General features: G+C 43.4%; 4 protein-coding genes across 5 annotated transcripts; 2 read left to right on the top strand and 2 right to left on the bottom strand.

Annotated features, from left to right (window-relative positions):
• Positions 1-513: 513 nt before the first annotated feature.
• On the bottom strand, positions 514-7691 carry ubxn4 (UBX domain protein 4). Of its 2 annotated transcripts, none has more exons than XM_080839540.1 (13): positions 7536-7691; positions 6473-6575; positions 6337-6365; positions 6043-6161; positions 5373-5562; positions 4992-5085; positions 4747-4801; positions 4478-4642; positions 3941-4068; positions 2944-3046; positions 2081-2212; positions 1686-1894; positions 514-1329 (listed from the first exon to the last, which is right to left on the bottom strand). In XM_080839540.1, exons 1-13 carry the CDS (start codon positions 7615-7617, stop codon positions 1191-1193), a joined length of 1548 nt encoding a protein of 515 aa, XP_080695666.1. In that variant the 5' UTR covers positions 7618-7691; the 3' UTR covers positions 514-1190. The 2 variants fall into 2 exon arrangements, with proteins under 2 accessions (XP_080695666.1, XP_080695665.1); XM_080839539.1 differs by having other exon boundaries at positions 4992-5088.
• Positions 7692-9712: 2021 nt separating this feature from the next.
• On the top strand, positions 9713-20645 carry ankar (ankyrin and armadillo repeat containing; the record flags this gene model as incomplete). The annotated part of the gene is made up of 22 exons (XM_080839684.1): positions 9713-10325; positions 10785-11219; positions 11448-11611; positions 11714-11829; positions 11966-12146; positions 12252-12481; positions 12816-13043; positions 13306-13514; positions 14009-14113; positions 14457-14704; positions 16116-16284; positions 16736-16977; positions 17230-17383; positions 18091-18252; positions 18434-18540; positions 18634-18756; positions 18953-19111; positions 19204-19321; positions 19730-19839; positions 19968-20164; positions 20275-20321; positions 20473-20645. 22 exons carry the CDS (start codon positions 9713-9715, stop codon positions 20643-20645), a joined length of 4290 nt encoding a protein of 1429 aa, XP_080695810.1.
• On the bottom strand, positions 20644-22897 carry osgepl1 (O-sialoglycoprotein endopeptidase-like 1). The gene is made up of 7 exons (XM_080838851.1): positions 22686-22897; positions 22215-22602; positions 21925-22129; positions 21675-21823; positions 21217-21347; positions 21061-21132; positions 20644-20977 (listed from the first exon to the last, which is right to left on the bottom strand). Exons 1-7 carry the CDS (start codon positions 22886-22888, stop codon positions 20893-20895), a joined length of 1233 nt encoding a protein of 410 aa, XP_080694977.1. The 5' UTR covers positions 22889-22897; the 3' UTR covers positions 20644-20892.
• A 285-nt stretch (positions 22898-23182) lies between these two features.
• Positions 23183-25106, top strand: adat3 (adenosine deaminase tRNA specific 3). The gene is made up of 3 exons (XM_080838634.1): positions 23183-23307; positions 23649-23714; positions 23823-25106. Exon 3 carries the CDS (start codon positions 23856-23858, stop codon positions 24909-24911), a length of 1056 nt encoding a protein of 351 aa, XP_080694760.1. The 5' UTR covers positions 23183-23307; positions 23649-23714; positions 23823-23855; the 3' UTR covers positions 24912-25106.
• The last annotated feature ends 147 nt before the right edge of the window (positions 25107-25253 follow it).

The following is a 25253-nucleotide window of genomic DNA, read 5'->3' on the forward strand; positions in this document are numbered from 1 at the left end:
CTTAAAAAAAATAAAAATACACAGTACTCTGGAGCCTCACAGCAAATACCTTATTGTCTTCCGAGATGAGTACTGTTCTACTGTAATATTATTCAGATTATACTCAGGTAATTTCAAAACTTGTAATCCAAGTTTGCCTTTCTGGTTTGACTATTCTACACAAACGCATACGTTATACTATATAATAGAATTTTAACAACCTATTTTTTCCGTAATCTTGTTAGCAAAATGAACTGATTTAACTGTGTTCTTGATCTACTTAAAGTTTGTTCAGCAATTTACATTTTTAAAGGGGAAATAACTTGAAACAGAAACTAATATTTTAGTCGTTTGGTGATCCAAGATCACCACTGACTTTGACATTTAGATGTGACAGTCAATTGAAATTGTATTTCAATTTTTAACAAAATATGTTGATCTTTATCATTGCCAAAATTAAGGTAACTACAACCAGAGCCTTTTTTTATGAGACCTGTAATGTGAATCAACCACAAAATAAAGAAACACAACAGCTTGTTTGTTGAAAAACATCTTTTATTATCATTCGTCTAGTTAGATAAGAATGCTAGAGTGGATTCCATCATCAACTAATAGAAACACATTCTAATTCCGTGGCTGTCTGAACCAAGAGCCGGGAGCCTTGATACAAAACGTGCTGCTGGTGGCAACTGCTTCCTTGCCTAAGAGCCCTTGGTCAGGTTCCTTTAGCGTCCTCTAGGTCATTGGGATTACTGTTAAATAAAAACCCATCAAGTGAGTGCTCTGGGCATTCCTTTCCCAGGCGCGTAGGGCCTCCCAACCTTTGCCTTTTTACATTTAAACAATCCAGGTTAAGAGGAAAAGACATTGTCATTGTTTACGGGGGAAGTCATCCAGTAGATTGCTCACAAAGGGTACTCGGTCAAGCTGATGGCGTTAACTGGATTATATTTGCCCATGCAGGGAAGTAGCTGAGGAAACATTTATGGACTCGAGAGGGGTTGTGACACCACCATACCCCCCCTTCCCCATAAAAAAATCAAAGGCTTAAACTCAGCATAATCCACCATTTGGACTAACACACGCACATACATACATACATACACACACACACACACACACACACACACTCCAACAGACTCGAACCGGATCAGAGAGAACTGAGGGAGCAAGAAGGAGAGGTATGGCAGAAGTTGTTGCTTTTGTTTGCTCTACATCTGCTGAGTGGAATTGCCATTCCATGTGTTGTTTTCGTCTTCGCTATCCTCTTGAGTCCGTAGCCGGTAGATCTTGCCGTCTTTTTTGAAGTCCTCTGGCCGCTTCTCTAGGACCCTTTTGCGAACCGTCTCCCTGGAGAGAGATTGGAGGACGGGGAGAGGAAGCACAACAGGTTTAAGTCACTATGGCAACCAGCAACTAAAAAAGGTGGCCCTACTTCACCCAACTGAATATAATTGTTCTGATTTCCGGGTATGGGCACATTTAAAAAAAAAAAAAAAAAAAAAAAAACTCATGTCATCAGAAGATTAATAAAAGTATTGCTGTTTGTTCGTACTGTTAAAGGTTTTAGCTAAGGAATTCAACACATTGCTTTAGGCGCACAGAAGGGACGGTGTTTTTAGATTGGCTGTTGAGCTACAATATTTACAACCTTTTCAGAATCACTGACTGTACCTTAAACGACCAGGAACAGAGCCGGGACTCACCTCTTTGGCTCCCCAGAGGATGTGGAGGGCGTGGCGTTGCGTTGAGGGGGGGTCTGGGAGGGTCCTCCTCCTGAGGCGGGTGGGGGACTGCAGAAGAGGAACCCGCTGAGGAACCTCCACACGGCCAGCAGAGGGTAGAGGATGGTGCCCAGCAGGGCCCACATGCCCCCGCCTGACGACTGCACCACCGCATTGGCTGATCTGCCCGACTGCAGAAGGTTCATGCACAAGGCAAAAAAGAAATGCACGTGGTTAGGTGGTGAGAGAAAAAATGTCTGGCTTCGGGTTAAATACCGCCATCAACTACTACCAAACTCCTTTTTTGTACAACAGTTAACTTTTCAATTTCGGTTACATTTCAATTGTCCTTGAGAAATAGGATGAAGATCACTTACAGGGAGCAGTACAATTGAGGCGCTTGGGGCTAGCTCAAGTTCCAGGAAGCTCTTCTCCAGATCCTCTCCCGTAAACTCCCTCCTGGGAAACATGGTAGCCAAGGTGAAGTTGCCGTATTTGTTCCCCACCTCCTAAGAGAGAAAAAGAGAGAGAGCTGTCTCTTAAGATATTGAGCATGGATCTGAGCTAGATTTTAAGTAAAGGGGAAATGTGGAGTTAAAATAGGGCCTTGTTTTTGTCTGCCAGCCTGCATCTTGGAAACTTAGTTTTCACTAACTAACAGCTATAAAACATTTGACAATGGAAGATTTCCTACCATGCAAATCAGCGTGCTATGGGGAGTGTTTAATGTGGTCAAATCAGTCCCAGTGTAGATTTCATTCACATTCATTAGTGCCACCTCCAAGTCAAACAAAGACATTTGATCCAAGGGGTCCAATCAACAGTGAACCTGATGATGAACTCATGCTATATAAATCGTTAAGCAGATCTCCTTATCCAGGGCCATTTAAAGCGTGTAAGAAGCCAGAGATTCTATCAGGGTGTGTGAAGTCAGAAAACCGATCCATTGATCCTGATGATTCTTCTCTATGTGACCTTGTGACCTTCCAGTTGTGATAGCGAAGCGGACAGGGGTCAATCGCAACAGAACACTGTAACGCTAAAGCCTATAAGCTGCACTAGGGCTCGGGCTGAATTAACACAGGCCACCCACGGACTGCTCACATCGCCAGTGAACAAGGGGCGCTAATGTGGGGGTGTTGAAACGGTGCATTGACACACAAACATTAGCCTGGGGGTGCTTAGTCAGACTCTGGGGGTAGGCAGACAGGATGGTGAAATCATTGCCATAGAAACGAACCTGTGCTACAAACTGCCTGGCCTCCTGCAGTCGCGACTCTGAGGCGAACTGGTTGGTGAGCGAGGAGCCGTCTGGCAGGCGGAACTGTATCCTCGCAATGGCACTGCGAGGAGGAGAGGAAAACAGTAAGACACGGGCACACAAATAGCATGTGATGGGGTGAGGTCTGGGGTGAACTACAAGCTCCAAGGAGATACTGTGGGCACTCCTAAAGGATTGCTAAGGCTAAATTGTATCTCTATAGTTTTACAGCATAACACTGACACTGATATCATCTTTTCAAGGTCAGTAATGTTTCTTGAATTAGAGTCACCAACCACATAAAGCTGTTTTATGTCAAATACAACTAGACTAATTTTAATAGTGTTAGTGTTGTGAAGGAATCACCATCATCATCATATTAGTAGCCTATTGTAATAATTATTCAATAAATTATGTCTATATGATGTAGAAACACAGAGAATCTCATCAGATGCTCAGTATACATGTCCTGTAAAAATCAATCATAATTAAATATATCTTCTTAGCCTTTATGTTCTGGCCATAGGCCTTATGTTAAGTAAGGTGAAGACAACAGCAATGTTTTCACTTTTGTGGTTTGAACTGTGCTGGGCTTTTATCAAATCAACACGACATATTTAATAATTTCCCTATGACAATTTAAGTTAAATATTTGTATAACATGCACTGATGTTGGACTTCCTGTTGATATGATTGGCTCCAAAGACATGAATTCAAGAGCACCTCCACACATCTATATTTCGGTTCACCTGCCCCACAAAGGTTTCCCATTACTCTAGCGTCATATGAGTGAATAACAATTCTTCTTGACTCCTTACTCTGATGTTGCACCAGTCACACGCATAGCTCACAACCCTCTTTTTTGAATCGCTACCAAACCTTCACATGTCCTCAGTCACTTGTCACTTCCGCCCATAGACCTTAGGTGGTGACTTTAAAAACAATCACCAGTGAAGAAATTATCCCAGTGCCATACCTCCTCTCCCGCTGTGTCGATTCTTTCTTGGCCTCCGCATCAGCCTGCCTGGCCTGTAGGGCTGCAATCCTGACTGCCTCCACCTCATCCTGGTTCTTGGAGTAGCGGGCAGCACGGTCAGCTCGGTCCTACAGACAGAAACGACCATTATTGTTCAAGTACTGACAAATACGGTTCTGACAGACTATATCAGAAACTACGTAACAGTGCAAACATAACCATCCCTGTGTGTGTGATGTTTGTTGTTAAGAGTAAGTAATTGCTGCAATATCTGTGCAATATTAATAGTACAGTTTAAACTTTTACGTGAGATATATTTCTGGTTGTGACAAACTGTGTGTGCGGACTAAATTATTTTAAGCCTGTAGTAGGTGGCTTTGTTCGCACAATCCTTTTAAAAACACATGTTGTCATGGTGTATGGCAGTCATGATTGAACTCTAACGGAGCTACTGCTATACAACCCTTCCCAAATGCCTGATCAACCCCCTCTCTCTAACCCTGTCTTCTGTTCCACTGTTCAACATCAAATGGTTACCAGAGCAATCTGCTGTTTGACCCGGTCACGGGCTGCCTTCTCCTCCGCCTTCTCCTTGTTCCTCTCATCCAACATGCGTTTGGTCCTGTCGTCGTCCTGCTTGCGTTTGTAATCCAGCATCTCTTTCCCATGATTTCGTCGCTCCATCTCTTTTTTGATCTCATTCTGCCAGCACACATCAGTGACAGTGTGAGAAACTCCATTGGATGAAGCACTCCTCTTACAGTGTTTTTGTATTTGAACATGAACATGTTTGGATAGAGACTTACCTCCTCTTCTCCTTTCTTTCTCTGCTCCCTCTTCTCCTCCAGTTTCTTGTTCAACCTTTATAAAAAGTCAAAGTTAGCGCCACTGTAGATAGGTTTAATAAATAATCAAATAAGAACGCCACATAGATTTAAATAGGATATATCATTTACTAAATATGATTCCAAGATTCCACAACTGACCCTCTAAAACGTCCTTTAACTCACTCACACTGTTGATGGCAGGTGTGAGTTTGCCAAGTGCTTACCTTTCCACCTTGACCTCCAGCCCTTCATCTGGCTGTGAGGCGAGGGACACGTCGTCTGAGGACAGGCTCCTGTCTTCACCTGGTGTCACAGGGCCTTCTTCCAACGAGACAGGGGATAAAAAGAAGGGGCCACATTCAACAAGTTGCAAAAATAAACTGGATTCTGTGGTCATGGCAAACACTAAGGTTAAGCTGTTCATCTCGTGAAGTGATACTACAAGACAGTTTGAGTGACAATCAGAACATATCTAAACTGATATGGATAGATACATCTGGAAGAGTGTTACTGCCTTGAATGTGACCAAAGGACCTTAAATTAATTTTGAGTTCAAAAGCAGGACAGGTTTTTAGCCTTGAAGCCCTCCCTGCAGAAGCATTCACCTCTAGATGTGGAGGCGGGGTCAGGCTCCTCTGAGTTCTCCATGGGGCAGGCAGGCAGGTTGGGGTCAAGAGATGTTGGCGTGTGCTGGGCGGCTGCCTCTAGAGATGTGCTGGTCTGAGGAAAGGGTTCCGCATGCATCTCTGTCTCAGCTGCGCTGTCATTTTGTTGACCTGCCTGCTGAAAGTGCATCTGAGATGCAGAGGACGTTCGGAAGGTTAAGAGTGGCGGTCATAAGGTTTCTATTCCCTCAGAGAACAGGCACACATTCAGGAAATAAATCCTTCTCCCATTAGGCTATTTGAAGTCAAATGTGGATTCTTTTAGATTCTAGTTAAAGGTAGAGTCCTCGATTCTAGTCCAAAACACCTTTTGTCAAATTCAGTCGTGCTCCTCGTGGGCTTCTAATTGTTCGTTCTGTGTGCGGTAAAAAAACTCCAAGTGTTCGTCCTCACTGCTGGCTCTATAAATCCAGACCCATAAACAATTTCAGCCAATCAACACCTTGCTTCAGGAGCATGGAAAGAAGGAATGTAATTTGATTGTCTGTTGAGCTTTAATATCAGCAAACGTTCGTCAGAACCGCAGACTCTACCTTTAACTGGCAATGCGTTTTTTCTTACTACTGTGGGCTATCACTCTTGACAGTAATGAACTGACACCAAGTCAGACCTGTTTGACTTTGTCGATTCTCTTTGAGAGCTCTTCTGCAGACACACTGCCAGCAACAACCTCCAGGGGAATACCATTCACTCCAATGAAGAAACTGGACGGGACGCACACCACAGGATCTTTTTATGAACAAACATTAAGGTCATCCACCTTTTAACAAACAGTTACTGAAAACCATTGCGCAAACGGTCACATCCAGAATAGCAGTGGTAATATTCTTGATTGAAATGTATACCATCTGTTATACAGGTCAACTATTTATAGTCTGGACAGAGTACTTTTGTGGAAGGATACAAATCTGGGAAAACTGGACACAGGTTTCACTGCAAGAAAGGGAAAACATACACTGCCATTAGACACTACGTTACTTCAGCAGAATCGGTCACATACAGGATTGTTTTTTCCCCCCTGTGAGAATCTAATATTGTACCTCTTGGCGTCTATTTTAATAGCTACGAAGGAGTTGTTGGATGTTTCGCTGACTTGCTCATCCTCCCAGCTTGACATCATCTGTGTGGATGGTTCATCATCTCCTATACATTTGAATAGACATTTATCAAGTATGTTGAGGAAGACAAAGATCACATATGTATTTAAACTGTAATCTACAGCAAATTAGATGACTGAAACACTAGCTGAGTTGGAACACATCGAGCAATACAAAATGTATTTTTTTGTGTGCTGAAACGGCATGATATGACTAAACTGTGGTGAAACAAAATCAATGCTGGTATTAATGTTACCAAAATCGTCATTTAATGTGTTGAACATGGCTCAACACACCATTCCCTGCTTAAAATAATCGTGAACCTTGCGAAGACGATGTTGACGTAGAGAGAACCGTTTCGGACCTACCGGAAATCGAAACCCAGAGTAAGGCTCAGAGCTGGGGGTTAAGTTACACTTTAAGATAAACAATGTAAGACCAATTGTCAGCTGGCCTTGGATCCAGCTGACATGCCAGATTTAAAAAAAAAAACATGTTATCTTGTATGTTTAACGTTAGCTGTAATCTACAAGCATCCAGCTAACAAGGTCGACAAGAATATAGGCTCGGGGACACTAAGGTACACAAGAGCAGGTAGCCAACTCTCCCTTTCCTGTCTCAATTTAGCACAAAGCAAAACTCGCTGCACCAAATGTTTCGTTTACTCACAAGATGACACGCAACAGTTCGCTTCAGTAACGTTAGCTGACTAGGTAGCAAGATAGCTAACGTCATCTATTCCGTTTCGCTATCTGATTAGCTAACTAGAATTAACTGCCAGACAACGACACCCCATTAAAAGAAGATATCAAGTCGGGGAAGGTTATTTTAAGATACCATATTTTAGTGAAATGTCATAATGATAGAGGCTTATTATAAACGTTATTACATTAATGACACTGGCAAGCTACTTGTGCTAATCCCGTAGTAGGCTAGGCCCTGTCACAGTAATCCAAGTGCCGAATGACAAACTAACATTAGTAATTTGGGTTGTTAAGACATGTACCTGTTATAACGACGACGAAAACAGCATTTTGTTGTTTGGCAGTGGCAATGGCAGCTGGTATTGAACCCTCGAACCAAAACATCTTAGCAGAATTTGGTTGATTTACTGTGAGGCAGTTGTTGAATGCATCTATGCTGAGGGCTGCCAGCTAGAACCTTCAGTGTGTAATCACGGAACTAGGCGCAAAGAATGATGGGAATTGTAGTGTTACAGCTAATGCACCTGCGTAGGTTGAGTGATTGCTTCCAACGTCCTCATGTGAGTAATTATCACCTATCTTTCAACTCTCAGTATCAGGCAGGTGGAATGAATCATGTAGATGTTCAAACGCCTTCCAATTATTTTTTCCCAGATGTACAACACTAGCAGGCTCTTTGAATTAAAAAAGGTATTTCAAGCTTTTTTTCATTTTGGTTTGTTATTTCCCCATTTTTACGTTTATTGTACCTTTGGTAGCACATACAGTTTTGTATTATTACTTTCTGTCCTTGTATAATTTAAAATTAATAAATAAGTTTCGACCTCTATTTTGAAAAAATAGTGCATATGTATGTTAAATTCATGTCATTGCAGTGTAATTCATGCTTTTCAAGGATATCTAGGTTTTGCAAATGGTGTAAGGGTCAGACAGACTCGTCAATGTTTTACCATATAACTTGCGCTAACTCTCTCAGGTAGGCAGAAAACAATCATGCCTACCTGTCAAAAACTTCGAAAACCAGGGAAGGATACCGCTGTACATTCAATTCAGTCGGTATCTATGACATGTCTGATGACGAAAATACCTATTACAACTCGCTTTATAGGTGCAGGGAACAAATGACAGCTGTGGGGTTAACAAGGTGTCTCGACGAGTCTCTCTCATCAACAGGTAAAAAAAAAAAGGATGAACAAGAAATGTAGGCTACATTGCCATTACACTGTTTAGACAGCGAGAAGCAGTTTCACTATTGAGGTCCGTATTAAAGATCTTTGACCATGGGTATATTTCTCTATAGATGCACTCCTTAGGGGTTATGGAAGGTTGTGGATCACTGTGTCAAAGAGTTTCTCCTGGTCTATCTCTATCTAGAAAAGGTCACGACAAAAGCATTTAAAGTATGCTCGAATCCATGTGTCAAATTGTCATACCTCATTACCTTCATCACTGAGAATCTTCACATTGGGCAACTCCTGAGCCCATGCCCGAGTAGAGTGCATTTCTCTAAGGAGGAGATTGTTTACAGTATTGGCAAATACAAGGTTTGGTTCTGATTCTTGCAGGAATTCGGTTAATATGGACCAATGCGGGTAACTTACGACAACAACTGTGGTATCCACATCCAGTTGCAGACTTTCCCTTATTCCAATGAGATATAAGTGGCCAACGGGAAGCAGTGTAATGGCCAAACTTGAATCGTCCAGTTTTGTCATTCTCAGCATCTCTTTGCAACCTTGTTGCATATCCTACCGCTAGAATAACAGGTTTCATGTTGGAAGCTAAATCAAACAGAAAAGTTTGCCCATGGAGGTTAGCAAATTAGCTAACGCTGTGTGATAGCTGAAAGCTTCTCCGTTTTCAAAACGACTAGTTCAATCGTAAACTTTCGTAACAGCCTTAACTTTCAGGTCTAATAGTTGGAATTGTTATACGAGTAACCGTAGTTAACCTCGATTCCGGTTAACATCCCCAATGGTTACAGGAGGATTTTCTGATCTGAAGTGACATGTGCCCTAGAGCTGGTCAAATTGCACATTCAAAGCTCAAAACGATGCAATGCTACCCTCTACTGTTTACAAGGCCCTTCAAGTGAACAAGTACATGACGCAACCTGCACCTGGAACAAGAGCGCCTCTGGTTGCCATGTGCACCGCCGATATCTGACAAACTTGAACTCAAGTTGAATTCTACTTGGACGCTACGAAAGTCTTGATTTTTTTTCCACTTTAAAAGATTGATTTGAATTGTTGGCTGGCGATGGTAGGGAATACGATATGTATTGATGGATTCAGAGAAGTTAACGTTACTTACTATTGATTTAGAGCTTGTCTAGCGATGTGTATTTAAATGGCTAACGTTATTGTTTGGCTGTCGAATTGTATGACTATTGACTATGACTGTATAACTAGCCTGCTAATAATTTTGTTTTGCCTGCACGGTGTATCAGTGAAATCATTAACTGAAGGATTAATTGCGTATGGCGCAGTCTCAGATTACAACTTCTTTTTCAAAGTTAAATTCATGCACAGATGAGAGGGAAGACACATCGCTCCGTGCCACCTTGGCAGCCCAGAGAGATGCTACAGCGTTCTTTGAAAAGTATGACAGAAAGGAGCTCCAGGAATTGTTGGCTCTAACGACCTGTAACTGGTTGCTGTGCGGCGACGATTTTACTTTGCCTGTAGAACTGCCTCCAGGAATCATAAAACAAATGAAAAACTTCACACAGTCCAACATCACTGTCCTTATGCCTTATGACTCTACTGCGCCACTTGATTACAAAGTTGTCCATCAAATTATCAGGGAACTTACAGTCGGAATCTACTGCTTTAACCAAGTCCCAGTCATCAGTCTTGAATCCAACTATGATAAGAGTACCACATGCCAACTGACACCAGCTTATTTTGACACTAAAGTGGGACAGATTTTGGTCAGCATAGACTACACAATTAAGGCCCTCTGGCATGGAGCGATCATTCCCAGAGACAAACGGATCCGGTTTTCTGAACTGTGGCGATCCAGTATGGGAGTAGATTCCAGTGGAGTCCCACAGACGAAGAAGAACATGCTTGCAGCGTTTCTTACAGCAGGTGAGGTTCATTGTAATATGTTGTACTCTGGGTCATGTACTCTGGGTCATGTACTCTGGGTCTGTTATTATACTAATATTAAAGGTGGAAATCACCAGAGATGATAAGATTCTATTAGTCATTACTCATGATTTACAACATTGATGAGAAACAATATGAAGTCACAGAAACATTGTTGCTGGGCTGTTACAAAAGCGTAATATATTCAGTGCAATATGACAGGACGTTCACAACACATCACACATACAAAATATCATGATACTCTACTGAATCCATTATTACCTCCACCCTTTATTATTGCATTGTCGTCCTTTGAATTCTTGTTGTGCTCCGTTGTTCACCTGTCACTTAAAGACTTCCCTAGGAGTTTTAGTCTTTGTGTTATGTAAAGCACATTGAGACAGTATTTTAAAAAGTCCTATATAAATAAATACAATTGCATTTTAAATACCTGTACAGGTTTAATGGACATTTCAGAGGATCCTGCATACCAGGGCATATACGTGGACCCGTGCCCTGACCCAACCTACAATCCTAACCTTGCAGACGAGGAGAGACTCTTCCAGCAGTACTCCGACAACGTCCTGCTGAAGCTCACGTCCTACCTGACCTCGGCCTGCCAGCAGGAGAACCTGTTCACATTTGAGAGCACCCACAGCCTGGTGAGTGCACTGAGGCTCACTGAGGATAAACTGGAGCTGGCAACCTACCAGAGGCTGCAGCAGAGGCTGGCTCGCCAGGCGCAGGTCGTGAGGGAGAGCCTTTCGCGGAGGCCCGACGTCTGCACAGACCTGGCCTACCTCAAGCTCATCACCTTCCTGGTGCCCCTGCTGGTGGGCCTGAAGAAAAAGATGAAGATCCCCGACCTGTCGAAGGTGCTCCCCGGTTTTTCAGGTCAGGGCTAAGTTGATGACAGTTTGAGACTGACTTTTTTGTGTGTGATGATGTGAACGCTGTTTTTCAGAGGCTTTATGATTCAGAAATCCTTATGACATTATGTTTGTGTGCTTGTTTACACCACTTCTGGGCCAAGGAAAAAAGGAGGATATTATTATCCAATCTTACAGTGGCTTCTATTATTGATGTGAGTATTATTCCTCTTTGTCCCAACTCACTTTCCAGGAGATACACTGAAGACTGAGAGGGAGCTGCCTCCTCTCATTCTTGGACCTGAGTTTGCTTGCAAGCATTTTCCATACAAAGAAGATGAGTACTTTCACCTGCATGGCGGGATTGAAATTGATGTGGGGACGCCGTCTCTTGATGAGTTTTCTCACGAAATTAAGGTGGCACTGAGAGCTTCAAGTTAATTATCCTCGCCTGCATTTTGATGACTACTAATGATGACCAGTAATGTTCTATGGCAATCTTTAAATGTTTTGACACAGGGAAATGTCCCATATATTCAGAGACTTGCGGCAGATTGCTTGAATGACCTGTTTCGTCAAGACACAATGTACAAAAAACACTTCCCTATACCAGTGATAGACATGGATGGGAAAAGGTAGGGTGTTGTGCTGTTGAACTGCAGACACATGCATTTATGGCAGCTCTCTCTCTTTATCTCCAAACATTGCACAAAAAATGTCCACAAGTATGTGCTTGCAAGAGTCTGAAATCCCCCTTTGTGTCTGCTGCAGCTATCATGTGATCTCCATTGAGTTGGGGTCTCTCTATCCCCAACCCTGCCTAATCCAGTGGTGGGAAGCTCTGCATAGCTCCATCAAAACCCTCAGGAAGAAACGACTGCCGCTAACAGACCTTCAGCTACACGAGCAGTTCAAAAAGACCTTTGGGTACAAGAAGGCAATCCAGTGTAAGGTAATGGTCCAACGGTAGCAGTCAATCTTTGAGCAGTCAATTTATTTGAGTTGCAATGTGTTGCAAGTATGTCAATGAGAGCTTGTCTTGTGATTGACCAATCAGAGTGTGCCCCTTGGGCTGCGGGCAGCGGCCGAACGTGGCCTGTCAGCGGTGTTTCACACGCTTTGTCGGAAGAACTCGCCGTCACATCTGGGCGCTATTGACGACCAGGGATACACACTCCTTCACCACGCTGCTGTCCACAACCAGACGCACATTGTGTGCCAGCTCGCCATGGCAGGGATCAACCTTAACCAGGCACGCAGCAGAAGGTTCACCCGCACAGGTTCTGTGTGTTTTAGCGCACACACACACACACACACACACACACACACACACACACACACACACACACACCTTACACGTATATGATAATATATGATGATAAAAATAATAAAAAATATTCCTTAAGGCTCATTAAATCCTCAAGTTATTTTCACTCCTAAATTCTGATGCTATTGACTATACGTATATTTATTCTACTAGAAGGTTTATTTTATTCAAAGACAATAATCTCATACATTTCAGCCAAGACTGGAGTGGATGTGCAGCTAAATGAAGGAGCTGGTAAGCAGTTTCACCCACTTATCTAACTTTGTACAATCAAAATCCCTTCCACTGTACGAGATATTCATACTTTTTAATTCAAATAGGACCCACGCCACTTCATCTGGCTGCACAATGTGGCTCCCTGGAGGCTTTGAACTGCCTGCTGGCACTACAGGCCGACTATAAAATGGTGGATCGCCGAGGCTGGATGGCGGTCCACTTTGCATCCTACTACGGCCACGTTGCCTGCATCCAGGCGCTGTGTAGAAAGGACCCTGCTTTGGTCGAGTGCCAGACCGAAGCAGAGTAAGTACCTCCTGACCACTGTCCTTCATGACTAACTACACATGAAAAACCGGGAGCCAGGAAGTAAAACCGCTGAGGGTATGGCTACTGAGGCAAGACTGCAGGAAGTGAGAGCATGAACCTTTATCATCATGTATCAGTGCAATTACTGATCATTTACTGATTTAGTTGAGATTAAACATAATTAAGTCACGATCAGTAATGTATCAACTTTGTGGACATTAATTTAACTAAATCATGATCACTCATCATTTTTCTGAAGGTACCGTAGCTCTCCATTGTTGCTCTCCGCTACGTCAGGTGCTGTGGAGGTTCTGCAGTACCTGCTGTCCATTGGTGCAGACTGGGGCCAGACTGACAGTAAAGGGAACAATATTGTTCAGCTGGCCGTGCTGTATTTCCACATAAACATTCTAATTCTTCTTGTTGAGCTGAACTTGGAAGGGCTGCCAGTATGGAAGATTCTTGTAGGTATGAAATGGTTTGTTTAGTTAATACAACAACATTTTTGGATTTATTTTGCAATTTCACTGCCTGTTTTTCCGAATCAGTTTACCCCCCAATATATCTGTACTTGGTTTTGCTAGACACTGACTTGACATTATTGTGATTCAGAGAGTTTGAGTGTATAATTGCTCCCAAATCTTTTAGACACGAGTGCATCAGGACTTCCCAGTATGACATATGTTATGTGCTCAGCTCGATTAGTGATTTCCACTGCTGTGTCATGAGGTATTCAGATCCCTTCTCAATTTAAATCAATTCAAGTAGTGAGACACAATATGTGTTGCCAAGCACCTTCTCAAAAGTGAAAGCAAGTTGGAATGTGAGGAGGTAAGGAACAGTTCCACAGAATTATGTTAAACACGGACTACCCCACACACCTACCCCTGAGGGGAATTCCCAGTTAACTGCATCATACCGGTTGCTGCTGGGGTCTGATGCTGGGGTCTGTGTTCCTGCAGAGATGCTGCACAGTGAGGACCACAGGAGACTGGAGATGTCCATCAGGTGTCTGGAGGTACTCTGTGTGAGAGTGGAGTCCTTTTGGAAAGACATCATGGATGCAGGTAACATGTTCCCCCTCTCATGACCTCTCTTGAAACCATAGATGTTAATATCCAGTCCATATGGCTGCTGTTTTGGTATTGTTTTGCCAATATTAATACAAAACACTGCAATACAAACTGCATTCCTGGTCCTATATTCACAATCTATTGGTAAATATAGCTCCTCATGGGCCAGGCTTGGAGTAATGCAAGATATTCAGTCACAAATATGATGACCTATGCAGATGGAAGAGGCTGCACTCTCAGGGTCTCTGTGAAAATGCTTATCAAAGAATGTTTAATGGCTCAAGGAGGTTCCTCCTGATCACGGGCTTAGAATCTCATGGCTCTGGCTGCACCGCAGGTGGCATCGCCTCTCTGGTGGAGCTACTCCGCAGCGGAAAGGCGTTGTTCCAGCGGCTGGCGGCGGCTGTGGTGTGTCACGTGTCAGAGCGGCCGCAGGTGTGCGAGGTCCTGGTGCGGTACGGGGCGGTTCCAGCGCTGATCCAGCTGCTCAGCTGCCCTCAGGCGGAACTCCACTCCCGCTGTGCCGTCATTCTGGCCGACCTGGCCGGACACAGCGACCAGTACAAGGCTCTTATTGCCCAGCTGGTGAGTCCAACACAGATGAGCTTTGCTGATATATCCCGGCTTGGTTATGATGATGTCTATGGACAGGTCCAGGAATGGTCCTGATGTGTCCAAAACTTTAATGACTAAAGGGAGAATAAACTGTGTAGTTGCTATTGTTCTATTGTTGATAAATAAGTCCCATTCAGATAAGCTTTGGAGGTCTATCCTGATTTGCCGGTTTAAATTACTGGTGTCCAGTTGTATTCATTGCTGGCTGGCATAGGGGCAAGTTTGCATAGGTGGCTTGCTTAGATAGAATGAGAATGAATACCTGCAGTCACACAGGCTGTGTGGTAGGATTGCCCATTCCTGATTTATATTTACATTAACATTGCCAAGGGGTAGAGCATTTAGGCTTGGAATGTAAACGATGTGGCTTCCTTAACTTGAATTCTTGAGCCAGGAGTGGAAACTGGTAATAGTAGCAGAGTCATCTCATGAGAGTTTCGAACCAGATAGAAAAAATGTATACACTTACCAAAGTTAAACTGAAAAGTATTGAGTTCAACAAAATTGTCTGATCCTGACACAGGTCTGTGTTTGTCTTGGACACTGTGGGCATGCACCATCTTAATGCTATGAAGCTACTTTAAGTTAGGGTGACCATATTTGAGTTTGAGAAAAAGAGGACACTTCGTCGTGGGGGAGGGGGTGTGGTAGTGTATTGCATACAGATGACCCCGCGACGATGTTTTGCCATCTTTTTTCACATACAGATGACCCCGCCTCCTCCACCCACGACGAGGTATTGCCATCTTTTTCACATGCAGGTGTCATGTGCTGGTGTAACAATGCAACTAGTCACTAGTTGCATTGTTTACAACAGCACATGACGTCTGTGTAATTTGCTGTTGTAAACATTGCAACTAGTCACTAGTTGCATTGTTTACAACAGCACATGACCTCTGCATGTGGAAAAGATTCTAGTTACTAGTGGAAGCAGCAAGGTGCTCAGTGATGCCAGATTGGAAATGGCGAAGTATCGTACCAAATGCTCAAAATGAACGTCTTTGGAGGATAATTATCGTGCATCTGGCAACACTGAGAGGGCGGTCGACCAATGACAGTTCTGTCTACAGTCAAATCTCGCAAGAAGGTGGAACATAAGGGAGAAACCCTTTCCAAAACTTGTAAGGGCGTAAAAACTAGTTTGTGAAAGTCTCAGAGAAACACAAATATCCGACGAGGTAAAATCCAGGACAATTTTGGAATCCCTGCCGGATGCATTTTTTAGGTTTCGGGTAAAAGAGGACGTCTGTTCACCCTACTGTACGTGCTAAAAAAATCAGCCCTTTAGCTCCTACCCGGGACGTTTTAAAAAGTACAATAAACATTACTTATGTTAACAGGCATCTGAGGAAAGGTTTATAATGTGTATTTCTCCCTGTAGGGTGGGATTACCCTCCTGGTGAAACTCCTGAACTCCAGTCTGCAGGATGTGCTGGTGAACACAGTCAGATGTATTCGGGTTCTGTGTGACGGCATTCCTGACCATCAGAGTGCTGTTGCTAAATCTGGAGGGATTCCCTATCTGGTTGAGTTCTTGATGGTCAATTCTGGTATTGTAGACTACATCATTCACTGACTCTTAAGCATTATCCCTATGTAATCATACTTAGGTGTGTAGCTCTTATCGCAATTAAGATAGTAATTGTAGAATACAGTATTTTTTAATAATTGTTAGTTTTAGCATCACCATTGATCTTCACTGAGCATTTGAGAATTCATACTGGCAGATTAAAAATCAACCAATCAATCAATCAATCAATCAATCAATCAACATATAAAAAGAAATTGAAAAAAATGGATGAAAGGTCATAAACAGTTTCCCTTCCCTTTTGAACTCTTTTTGCATGATATTGGCATAAACAGAAGCACTTTTAAGAGTATCGCCTTATCTACCAAACCTTGCCAACCATCTCCCAAACCTTGCTAACCATCTCCCAAACCTTGCCAACCATCTCCCAAACCTTGCCAACCATCTCCCATACCTTGCTTTTTCTCTAACAGAGCGCCTGCAGGAGGAGGCGTGCCTGGCCTTGGCGGAGCTGGCCCACGGCCACCGAGAGAACCAGGACGATATTTGTTCAGCCGGAGCGGTGAGCCCTCTGGTGCTGATCCTGCGTGGCAGGAGGATGACGGCGCAGGTCAAGGCTGCCAAAGCCCTGGAGGCCATAGCTGACCACAACGCAGCCATACAGACTCGCTTTCTGAAGAAGTCTGCCAGCAGGCACCTCCTGCGACTCTTGAAGGTGATGTATCCTAAGATGGAGCCTTAGTGTTGTACCTAAGCCACTCATCTGTGATTGAAACACTGGTGATATTTGTCCAGTAACACAAGTGAATTAGTTAATAAACACTTAATATTTATGTAAAAAGTCTTAAAACTGAATTCTCCTTTCAATTAATCTCATGCTTTCCAACACCAAGTCCAATGAAATGGACATATTATATAACAAGGACATGTCTAATGTGTTTATCAGTAACCTTTATTCCGTGCTCAGGTGTTTCAGGTGGACATCAGAGAGCAGGGCGCCGTGTCTCTCTGGGTCCTGGCTGGACAGACGCTCAGGCAACAGAAGCAGATGGCAGAGAACATCGGCTACCACTACATCCTAGATCTCCTCCTGACCTCCTCTGATAAGATGCAGTATGTTGGTATGTTTCTTTTTTAAAGCCTGACCCTCTTTGCTTCCTGTAGGTAAAGGGATATAAATATGTGGTGCTGGTTATTGGTGTTGTAGGCTGATTGAAATCCATGTAGTGTCCTTATTTTCTCAGGACAAAAATAAACACTTGTTTACTCTGCTTTGCATTTGGACTAGCAAACACCGCCCCACCCCCCCAAAAAAACTTTCTGTCAAACTCCTCCCGTTTCGTTTCCATGGGGATAACAGGTTAGACGTGGAATGAACTGAGTGAGGGTTTCACATCTCAGCCTGTGCTTTGTGACCATAAACTGCACCTGTTTGCTAGGCTCTGAGGCCTGACGGGGTTTCCGCAAAGCATATTTCCGATAAGATGCGGTAACATTTCTTGTTGAACTATAACTCAGCCACCAGATAAATACTTTAGGTTCATTGAGTTCTCCTTAAGTTAAGTGGGTATGGAGTGGCCATGTTCTTACTCTGGTCTACACATCATCCAGTTCTTTGAGAACCAGCATTGCAGTCCTTGAACAGCTTAAGTGCTTGAGCCCCCTCCCTCAACATTCCTTTTTTTTTGTCTCCATTCTGTCTTCTTGTTTCTTTTCCATGCAAGCTGTGACCACAAAGAACTTCTCTAAAATCTAGATGTAAATGTAGATGCTAGAATACATCCTCTTCCTTACATCCTTATCCTCTGTTTGTGTTGTGATGTTTCAGGCTGCCAAGCGGTTATCGCCCTGAGCCACGACTGTTCTGCCCACCAGAACGGCCTGCTGAAGGAGAATGTGGTGCCCCCCCTGGTGCGCCTACTGCGGGGGACCCGCACCAAAGAGAGAACCCTCCTCAGCGTCATCACCGCCTTAGCCAGCCTGTGCATTGGTATGCCCTCTCAACACTCCGTAAAACTAAATTTTACAGTTGTCTGGTTTGTGGCATTGCATCTCAATGGTAGAAAAGGAAATAATTTTGATTGTAAAATGGGTTTATTTTGTGATTGTTTTATGGCTTTGTTTTTATTTGTTTATGCCCCTTTCTTTCTATGTGTTCTTGCTGTCTTAAGGTGTTGCCCATACAAACAACACAGCCTCTCAGGGAGTCATCTTTGAGGAGAAAGCCGTTCCTACTTTGTTGGAGCTGTTGAGGACACATGATTCCCTGCAGGTCAAGGTAATCAGTTAACCCTTTTATCCACAAAAGCTTAGCAGGGATGTTAACGTGCACAGCCCGCTGCAGTTGTTTCATATTTTTGGCCTCTTTTAGGTTCAAGTTGCTCAGACTCTAGCGTGTGTGTTGCTGGGAAACCAGGATCTCCAGGCTGTGTTTTGGGAGCAAGAGGAATTCTCTTACGAAATCATCCTGGATCTCCTGCAACTACCAGACCAGGTAATCTTTGCCCCACTGCCCTGTTGGAATCAATCATTAATCATTATATCATGTCTAGACATGCCCTCGTTGCTGGTGAATGTGAAGTGAAAATGTAAGTGTTACGAATGTGAGGCCTTTTCACTGTTGTGGTCATTTTGGTGTGATTTAAATCTCCGCTGTTGTAACTTGTCTCTGGTATTTCCTACTTCAACAGAACATCCGTCTGGAGGCTGGATGTGCCTTATCTCTCTTTGCATACAACAACACAGCCCAGCAAGCAGCTATACTAAAAGCTGGAGGAGTTCCTTTTGCAATGTATGAATCCTTCTTGAACTCAGAAAATGAAATTGCAAGGGCTAAAGCAGCATTTCAGGTATTAACCACTTTTATGTATCACCCCAGATCTCTAAAGGTCTCTCATTTGTGTCTCAAACTAACAAATCAAATATTCTGTTGTTTCGTCAGACAGTTGTGCTTGCAAAGGTGATAATAGACACTGACCAGGTGACCCTGTCTGCTAGAGGTGTCACCATCCTCACTGAGCAGCTCCAGTCTGACAGCCCAAATACTATTGTCGTAACAGGTAAAAGTGTTATGTACTGTCATTTAAAACATCACAGTAAAATACTTTTCATGTCATATATTTTCAGGTTTGTTACAGCCTAATGAACACATGCATATGGCATGAATCCCTCATAATATTGCTGACAAAAGTATTTCCTCAGGAATGCATGTTTAAGCAAATGGGTTAGCTGACTAAAGGTTCTGATAGCCATCACAAGATTAAATACCTCTCCCAGGGACCCTTCAGGGCCTTGTATTCAACAACACAAAATTAAACATGGCCCATATAAACTAACCAATGAAATAGCTTCAAATCCTGCCAACTACCTTGTTAGTACAACTTACATTTAAAATATGTTACCATAAGTCACCAAGAGTCCCAATATTGGTAACAGTAGCTTTAATCTCCTTTTTCATTCCCCTGCAGCTGAATTACTGTCTAGCCTGGCTCACACAAGAGCCGGTATCCCAGATGCCATCATCACTATGGGGGCTGTGGCCCACCTCTCAGCTCACCTAAACTCACCAGAGGAAGAGGTTCCCTCTCAATACAATATTTACACTATTTGTCTGTTTTTCAGGACTTATCTGTTTATCTCTCTGTACAGTGGCCTTGTTCAACAGTGTTTCAGGAACATCAGGAATATACGTTACATATTCCACAGGTACGCACCGCTTGTGCGGCTGCACTTGGCTACCTCACCTTCAACCGTCATGCTCACCGCCTGCTTCTGGTGGAATGCCGGAACACTCCGTCCACGTACGACCTCCTGACTCGGCATCTTAGTAAAGACGCCAAAATATCTTCAGTCTTTACCGATGAGTTCAGAAGACAGAAGACCATTGGCCTTCCCTCACTGAGGTGACACAAGATCTCTGTTCTTTTGCAACCCTTTTTAAAAGTACCCATTAATGTTATTTATTCAGTGTTAATAGTGTAAGTAATGTACTTTCCCCACTCATTAAATATAGCTTGGAGATTAATGGGGGCCCACCTGTACTTCAACGAAGTGTGACAAGTAAGTTCAAATAGTCCAATCAAACAGTATTGCATTTATTTGACATAACTAATTGCAAAATCCTAAATAACCAAGTGCACAAATTCTTTCAATAATTGAAGTACATAATAATGACCTCAATTTATATGTGTGGTTCTCCTCTCTCAACAAGGCATGTCTAAACGGCTGAGTGACACAACCGGCCTGTTGGGCTCTAAAGTTTGCTTTGAGAGGACCAGGTCTGCCCCAGTACTTCAGCTCCACAGGGCGAAGAGCAGGTCAGCCACAGTCAGAGCAGGGACTTCACATGGCTCACGACCTATGCAGGACAGACCCAGGCTCTGACAAGTCCCTCCGCTACTGCTCAGTGCTACATGGAGAACCAACATTTTAACCATGAAGAACATCATAGAACTGATGTGTATGAGAACTAAGACTCACACAACTGAAGCAGCTCCACATCCATGTGGAGATAAGGAAAGATTACACCAAAACCTTGAGTTTGAGTTTGAATAAATAACACACATGGTATTATTGTTCCTTATACAATTGAAAATACATTTGTACATAATAACTGTGTCAAAAAATTCTGTTAGTTTTTTACTCTCAGTTTTAAAGGCGGCATTCTGATGGCAGCATCCTTCACCTGGGTTGTAATGTCAATACCTAGGGGAGCCCTGAAACACAAAACAATTACTGATCAAATAATCAATCAACTTCAAAACTGTTGTGAAAATGTTGTTCAGGAATGCCAACTTACTTTGGTTCATAGCGGACCTCCTCTTTATATGACAAAATGCCCCTTCCCGCTTTTAGCTTTTCAATTCCATTCCTATACAACAGATAGCCATGAGTTGAGCTGAGCAGAACCAGCAATACACCGAACTGCATGTTAACTGCATGTTAAAGTGCTCACCATGCAACCATGACTCCATTGTCGGTGCAAAACTTGGATGGAGGGCAGATTAAATGCAGCCCTGTGGCGTCTGTGACAATTTTCAGAGTCTCCCTGATGTATGTGTTACTCGCCACCCCTCCAGACACAACCTACACAAAACACAGATTGGAACAAAGACCATCATAGCACTGCCGTATAGTAGAATGAACAGTATACACGCACCTCACATCACACCTATTCAAGTGGTGATATGAATAGCCACACAATACATTTTCTGTGGATAGATAACTCCAGCACCCAAGTTCTAAATTAATTAAGTTAGTTTTAATAAAACAGATGGCAAGTTATCATGACTACATACAGATAGAGTTGTACATGTGTGTTTGTGTGGTCGTACACAGTTGTTAGGTACCCACCATAACTTAACATGTATCACACTGTGGCATGACAACTTAATGACCGTTTTGAGTGCATACCAGAGAAGGACTGTGTTGAGGCAACAGGCCTCTAGCTTTGCAGAACAGAATAGCCCGATGTGTGCGTTTAGCGATGTGGGAGGCCACTGTGTGCTGTGTGCCAGCAGCAATGTCGTTGACACATGAAAGAAGTTCTCCTGACTTCACTCCTACAGAGGGGAGAAGATAGAATCATAAAATGGCTATGTACCAGAAATGCTCAATAGGGGATGTATGTATTTGTGTTTCCAAGAGAAAAATATTTCCATACCCTCCTCAATTTCTTTCCTGTCTATGGCCACTGACACCTGGGTCCGTAGACCAGCAAAAGAGAAATTGCAGTCGAAGACCTGTCCCATCGGCGTCGTCAACAGAAAATTACGTCTGTTGCCTTGCTTGGCTAAGTGTTCAATTGCCTGCCCACCACTCATTGCAGAACACTCAGGGTGATTTTTTAAGTGCAGTCTTCGAGCTACCTGTCAATTGAAGATCACCTAAGACAATTATTTTACTAAACAAAAGTCTCAATAATAATGATAATGCAAGCTCTTAAGTGTTTACCTTGTCTAAAATATCCCCTGGTGCTTCATCTGTGGATTGCCCTAAGAGAAGGAAGTCATCAATGTCCCTGGCAAGGGCCAAAAGGCCATGACCCCCTGAGATGAGAAGGACCAGAAAAGGAAATTCAACGGGCTCCAGCATCCTTACGGTCAGAGCGTGTGCCTCCATGTGATGGATAGGGATGAATGGTTTTTGGTGCTGCTTTACGAAGGCCAGACTGAATTCCAAGCCAATTCCTAAGCTTAGGGACAGACCTGGCTTCACAGTAGTTGCAACGGCTGAAAGTTCACTTGGGGAGACGCCACTCCTGTCTATCGCCTCCTGAACAACTCTGAATATGTTCTCTCTGTGGAGTCGCTGGGCAACTGCTGGTATGACCCCACCTGCTCTACAAAGATCAAAATACAGTTTGAATGACAGTTACCACGGCATCATACTGAAAGAATAAGTGACACTTCAATAAGCACTTACTGCAGATGGACCTCTTTTTGAGAATGCAGGGACTCCCCGAGAATCAAACCCGTCTCATCCACGACAGCTGCTCCTGTATCGTCGCAGCTTGTCTCGATGCCTAGAACTAACCTGGAGCGTGCTTGTTGGCATAATGTTCCTCGTTTGACAACATGACCGAGTGAATAAGTACTGTGCTTGACTAGACCCTTCAATGAAAACATTCTGTTCAGTGCATTTGACCTGACTTATAATGTATATTGCACTGTCGTTTAAGTAACACAAAAATAATTCCCACTAGGAAACATGGGCTTTCAAAGCAAACTCCCATGGCAGCAACATTGAAATATCGATACTAAAAATATTATGAACGTGGAATATTGTAGAATTTCATTGTTATGAATAATTAAAATATTGTCTGTGATCTATCTATCAAGTAAACATTAAAAACTACTTTTCCAGGAAATGTATATTTTAGCTTGTGTTTCTAGACGGACCACAGCGGTTGCACTGATTCACACAGCTCTGGCAGCATGTGTACGAAAGACGGTTATGCAGGGATGACCAGTTATGTGTAAATACGTTTTTAATTCAAAGACTGCATTTGCGCTCTTATCTTACATTGTCCCCGGGGTTTAATAAGGTAAGTAACAGAATTCTGCAAGACTCCAGTTTTCACTGCATGAAATGAACAGTAGGACAGTCATCACTTTACACATGAATTAACTGCAAGTCAAATGAGCTCGCTTTTTACACTGGCAGCTGGGCAGTAATTCACGATAATTTAATGTAGCGAATTCATTTTGGCTTATTGTGCGTTAAAGCAGTAATAAGGAGTTCTGTTCCAAAACTAGCAAGCTAACTACCTAAAAGGAATGCAAAACCACCAACAGCCCATTTGACACTGAAGCTTGTAACTGGTGTGTTTTGGCAGTATAGATGGAAATGTCATGCTGTGTGAAAGCTTTTCTTCTATTTTTGCAGGGTGTTCCATCCCGGTACACAGCACTTCATGGGGCATATCCTGGATGGCTAGTGGGAAAGACACAGGTGTTTATATGTCCTTCACATGACCATATGCTATTAAAATGAATTTGAGGATGTAACCGAAACGAATTGCCTTTAAAAGTGTTACTATACGTGTCTTGCCTGCTGTAGGTTTGAAAAATGTCAACTTAGTCTCACTTCAGAATGGAGCCGCTGCCCAAACGCAGTAAAGGGATGGATGAGGGAGTAGATTCGTGGGAGGTTCATCCCGTCCTTTCTGATGAACAGTCCCACGACATCAAGTTAGTGGAAGCATTTGCAGCACCCATTATCAACAAAAAGGAAACCTCACGTCTCCTTAAAGATCTCACCACTACCTATCCACTGCCAGGGCTCCAGCACATCAAAAGGGTGAGGGCCCGGAAGAGTGACAAACACCCACACCCATTAGAGGTTGTTATATGTCTGGTGGATGGCGCTCCAGAAGTTAAAGACTCCAAGGAAGTGTCTCTTTCCACCTTGTTGCCCTCTGAGTCATTCAACAGCAGTGGACTGGGGGAACCCTTCACTGTGAAAATACCAGCAAGTCCTTCTTTGACCCGACCCCAGTTTGAGCAAGCCAGTGTGCACTGGCCCACGTCGTTTCACGAGGACAAACAGGTCACAGCTGCCCTCAGAGGACAGCTCTTCACTCCTGCCCAGAAGGCCAAGATGCACGAGTACATGATGGCTGCCATCAGAGCTGCCAAAGCAGGCCAGGAGCAGGGCATGATCCCAGTGGGGGCTGTGATGGTTGATCCAGCATCTGACCAAATACTCGCCACAGCCCACGACTGCGCCTGGGGCACTCACCCTCTGCTTCACGCGGTAATGGTCTGCATTGACCTGGTGGCACACGGACAAGGTGGCGGAGCCTATGACTTTGATCCATTCCCAGCCTGTCAGTTTACGGTTCCAGACCGCCAACCCGTTGAGGGGTCATCAGACTCAGTTGCTCCTGGATCGACTCAGGAGCAGAGGGGTGAGCCATACCTATGCACCGGGTACGACCTGTACGTGACCAGAGAGCCGTGCATCATGTGCACAATGTCTTTGCTACACTCCAGGATCGGTCGTGTATTCTATGGGACAACCACTCGTGATGGTGCTCTGGGGACAAGGTACAAGATCCACACACAGAAAGAGCTGAATCACCACTTTGAAGTGTACCGGGGACTTACACAGCAACTTTGTGAAGACCTTGCAGAAGAGCCTCACTGATGGGAATCTTTATATTGAAGACTTTAAACCATTGTTTTAATCTGACTCAGGGTGACCAATGGACCACTTAAAAACAGAACACATTGAAAAGTGTAGACGCTTACAATAGAGACACACTGTTTGTATACCAAACCTGATAGTCCAAGTATGAATGAGTTTTCTACAATGTCAACATTGTACCACCTAGATCTTCAACACTGCCTAAATTAAATCTTTATAACATTTAAAATGGTGTGATTTACTTTAACACTCATTCACTTGAATTGCTATTCATTATGTCCAAACATTTAAAAACACGATTGTTAACTTGTTTCTCATGATGACATGGGAAATAATCCAAGG

This window comes from Sprattus sprattus (assembly GCF_963457725.1).
Source record: "Sprattus sprattus genome assembly, chromosome: 5".
Taxonomy (NCBI): domain Eukaryota; kingdom Metazoa; phylum Chordata; class Actinopteri; order Clupeiformes; family Clupeidae; genus Sprattus; species Sprattus sprattus.

Bases quoted from the DNA above. Each gene is read 5' to 3' on its own strand.
- adat3 (XM_080838634.1), top strand. From the start codon at position 23,856: ATGGAGCCGCTGCCCAAACGCAGTAAAGGGATGGATGAGGGAGTAGAT.
- osgepl1 (XM_080838851.1), bottom strand. From the start codon at position 22,888: ATGTTTTCATTGAAGGGTCTAGTCAAGCACAGTACTTATTCACTCGGT. The intron at 22,130-22,214 runs GTAAACACTTAA...TTCAATTGACAG, and splicing joins CAGGGGATATTTTAGACAAG to GTAGCTCGAAGACTGCACTT. The intron at 21,348-21,674 runs GTATGCACTCAA...TGTTTTGTGTAG, and splicing joins CTCAACACAGTCCTTCTCTG to GTTGTGTCTGGAGGGGTGGC.
- ubxn4 (XM_080839539.1), bottom strand. From the start codon at position 7,617: ATGTTTTGGTTCGAGGGTTCAATACCAGCTGCCATTGCCACTGCCAAA. The intron at 5,089-5,372 runs GTGAATGCTTCT...TCTCGTTGGAAG, and splicing joins CCCCGCCTCCACATCTAGAG to AAGGCCCTGTGACACCAGGT. The intron at 1,895-2,080 runs GTAAGTGATCTT...AACCTTCTGCAG, and splicing joins CCTCAATTGTACTGCTCCCT to TCGGGCAGATCAGCCAATGC.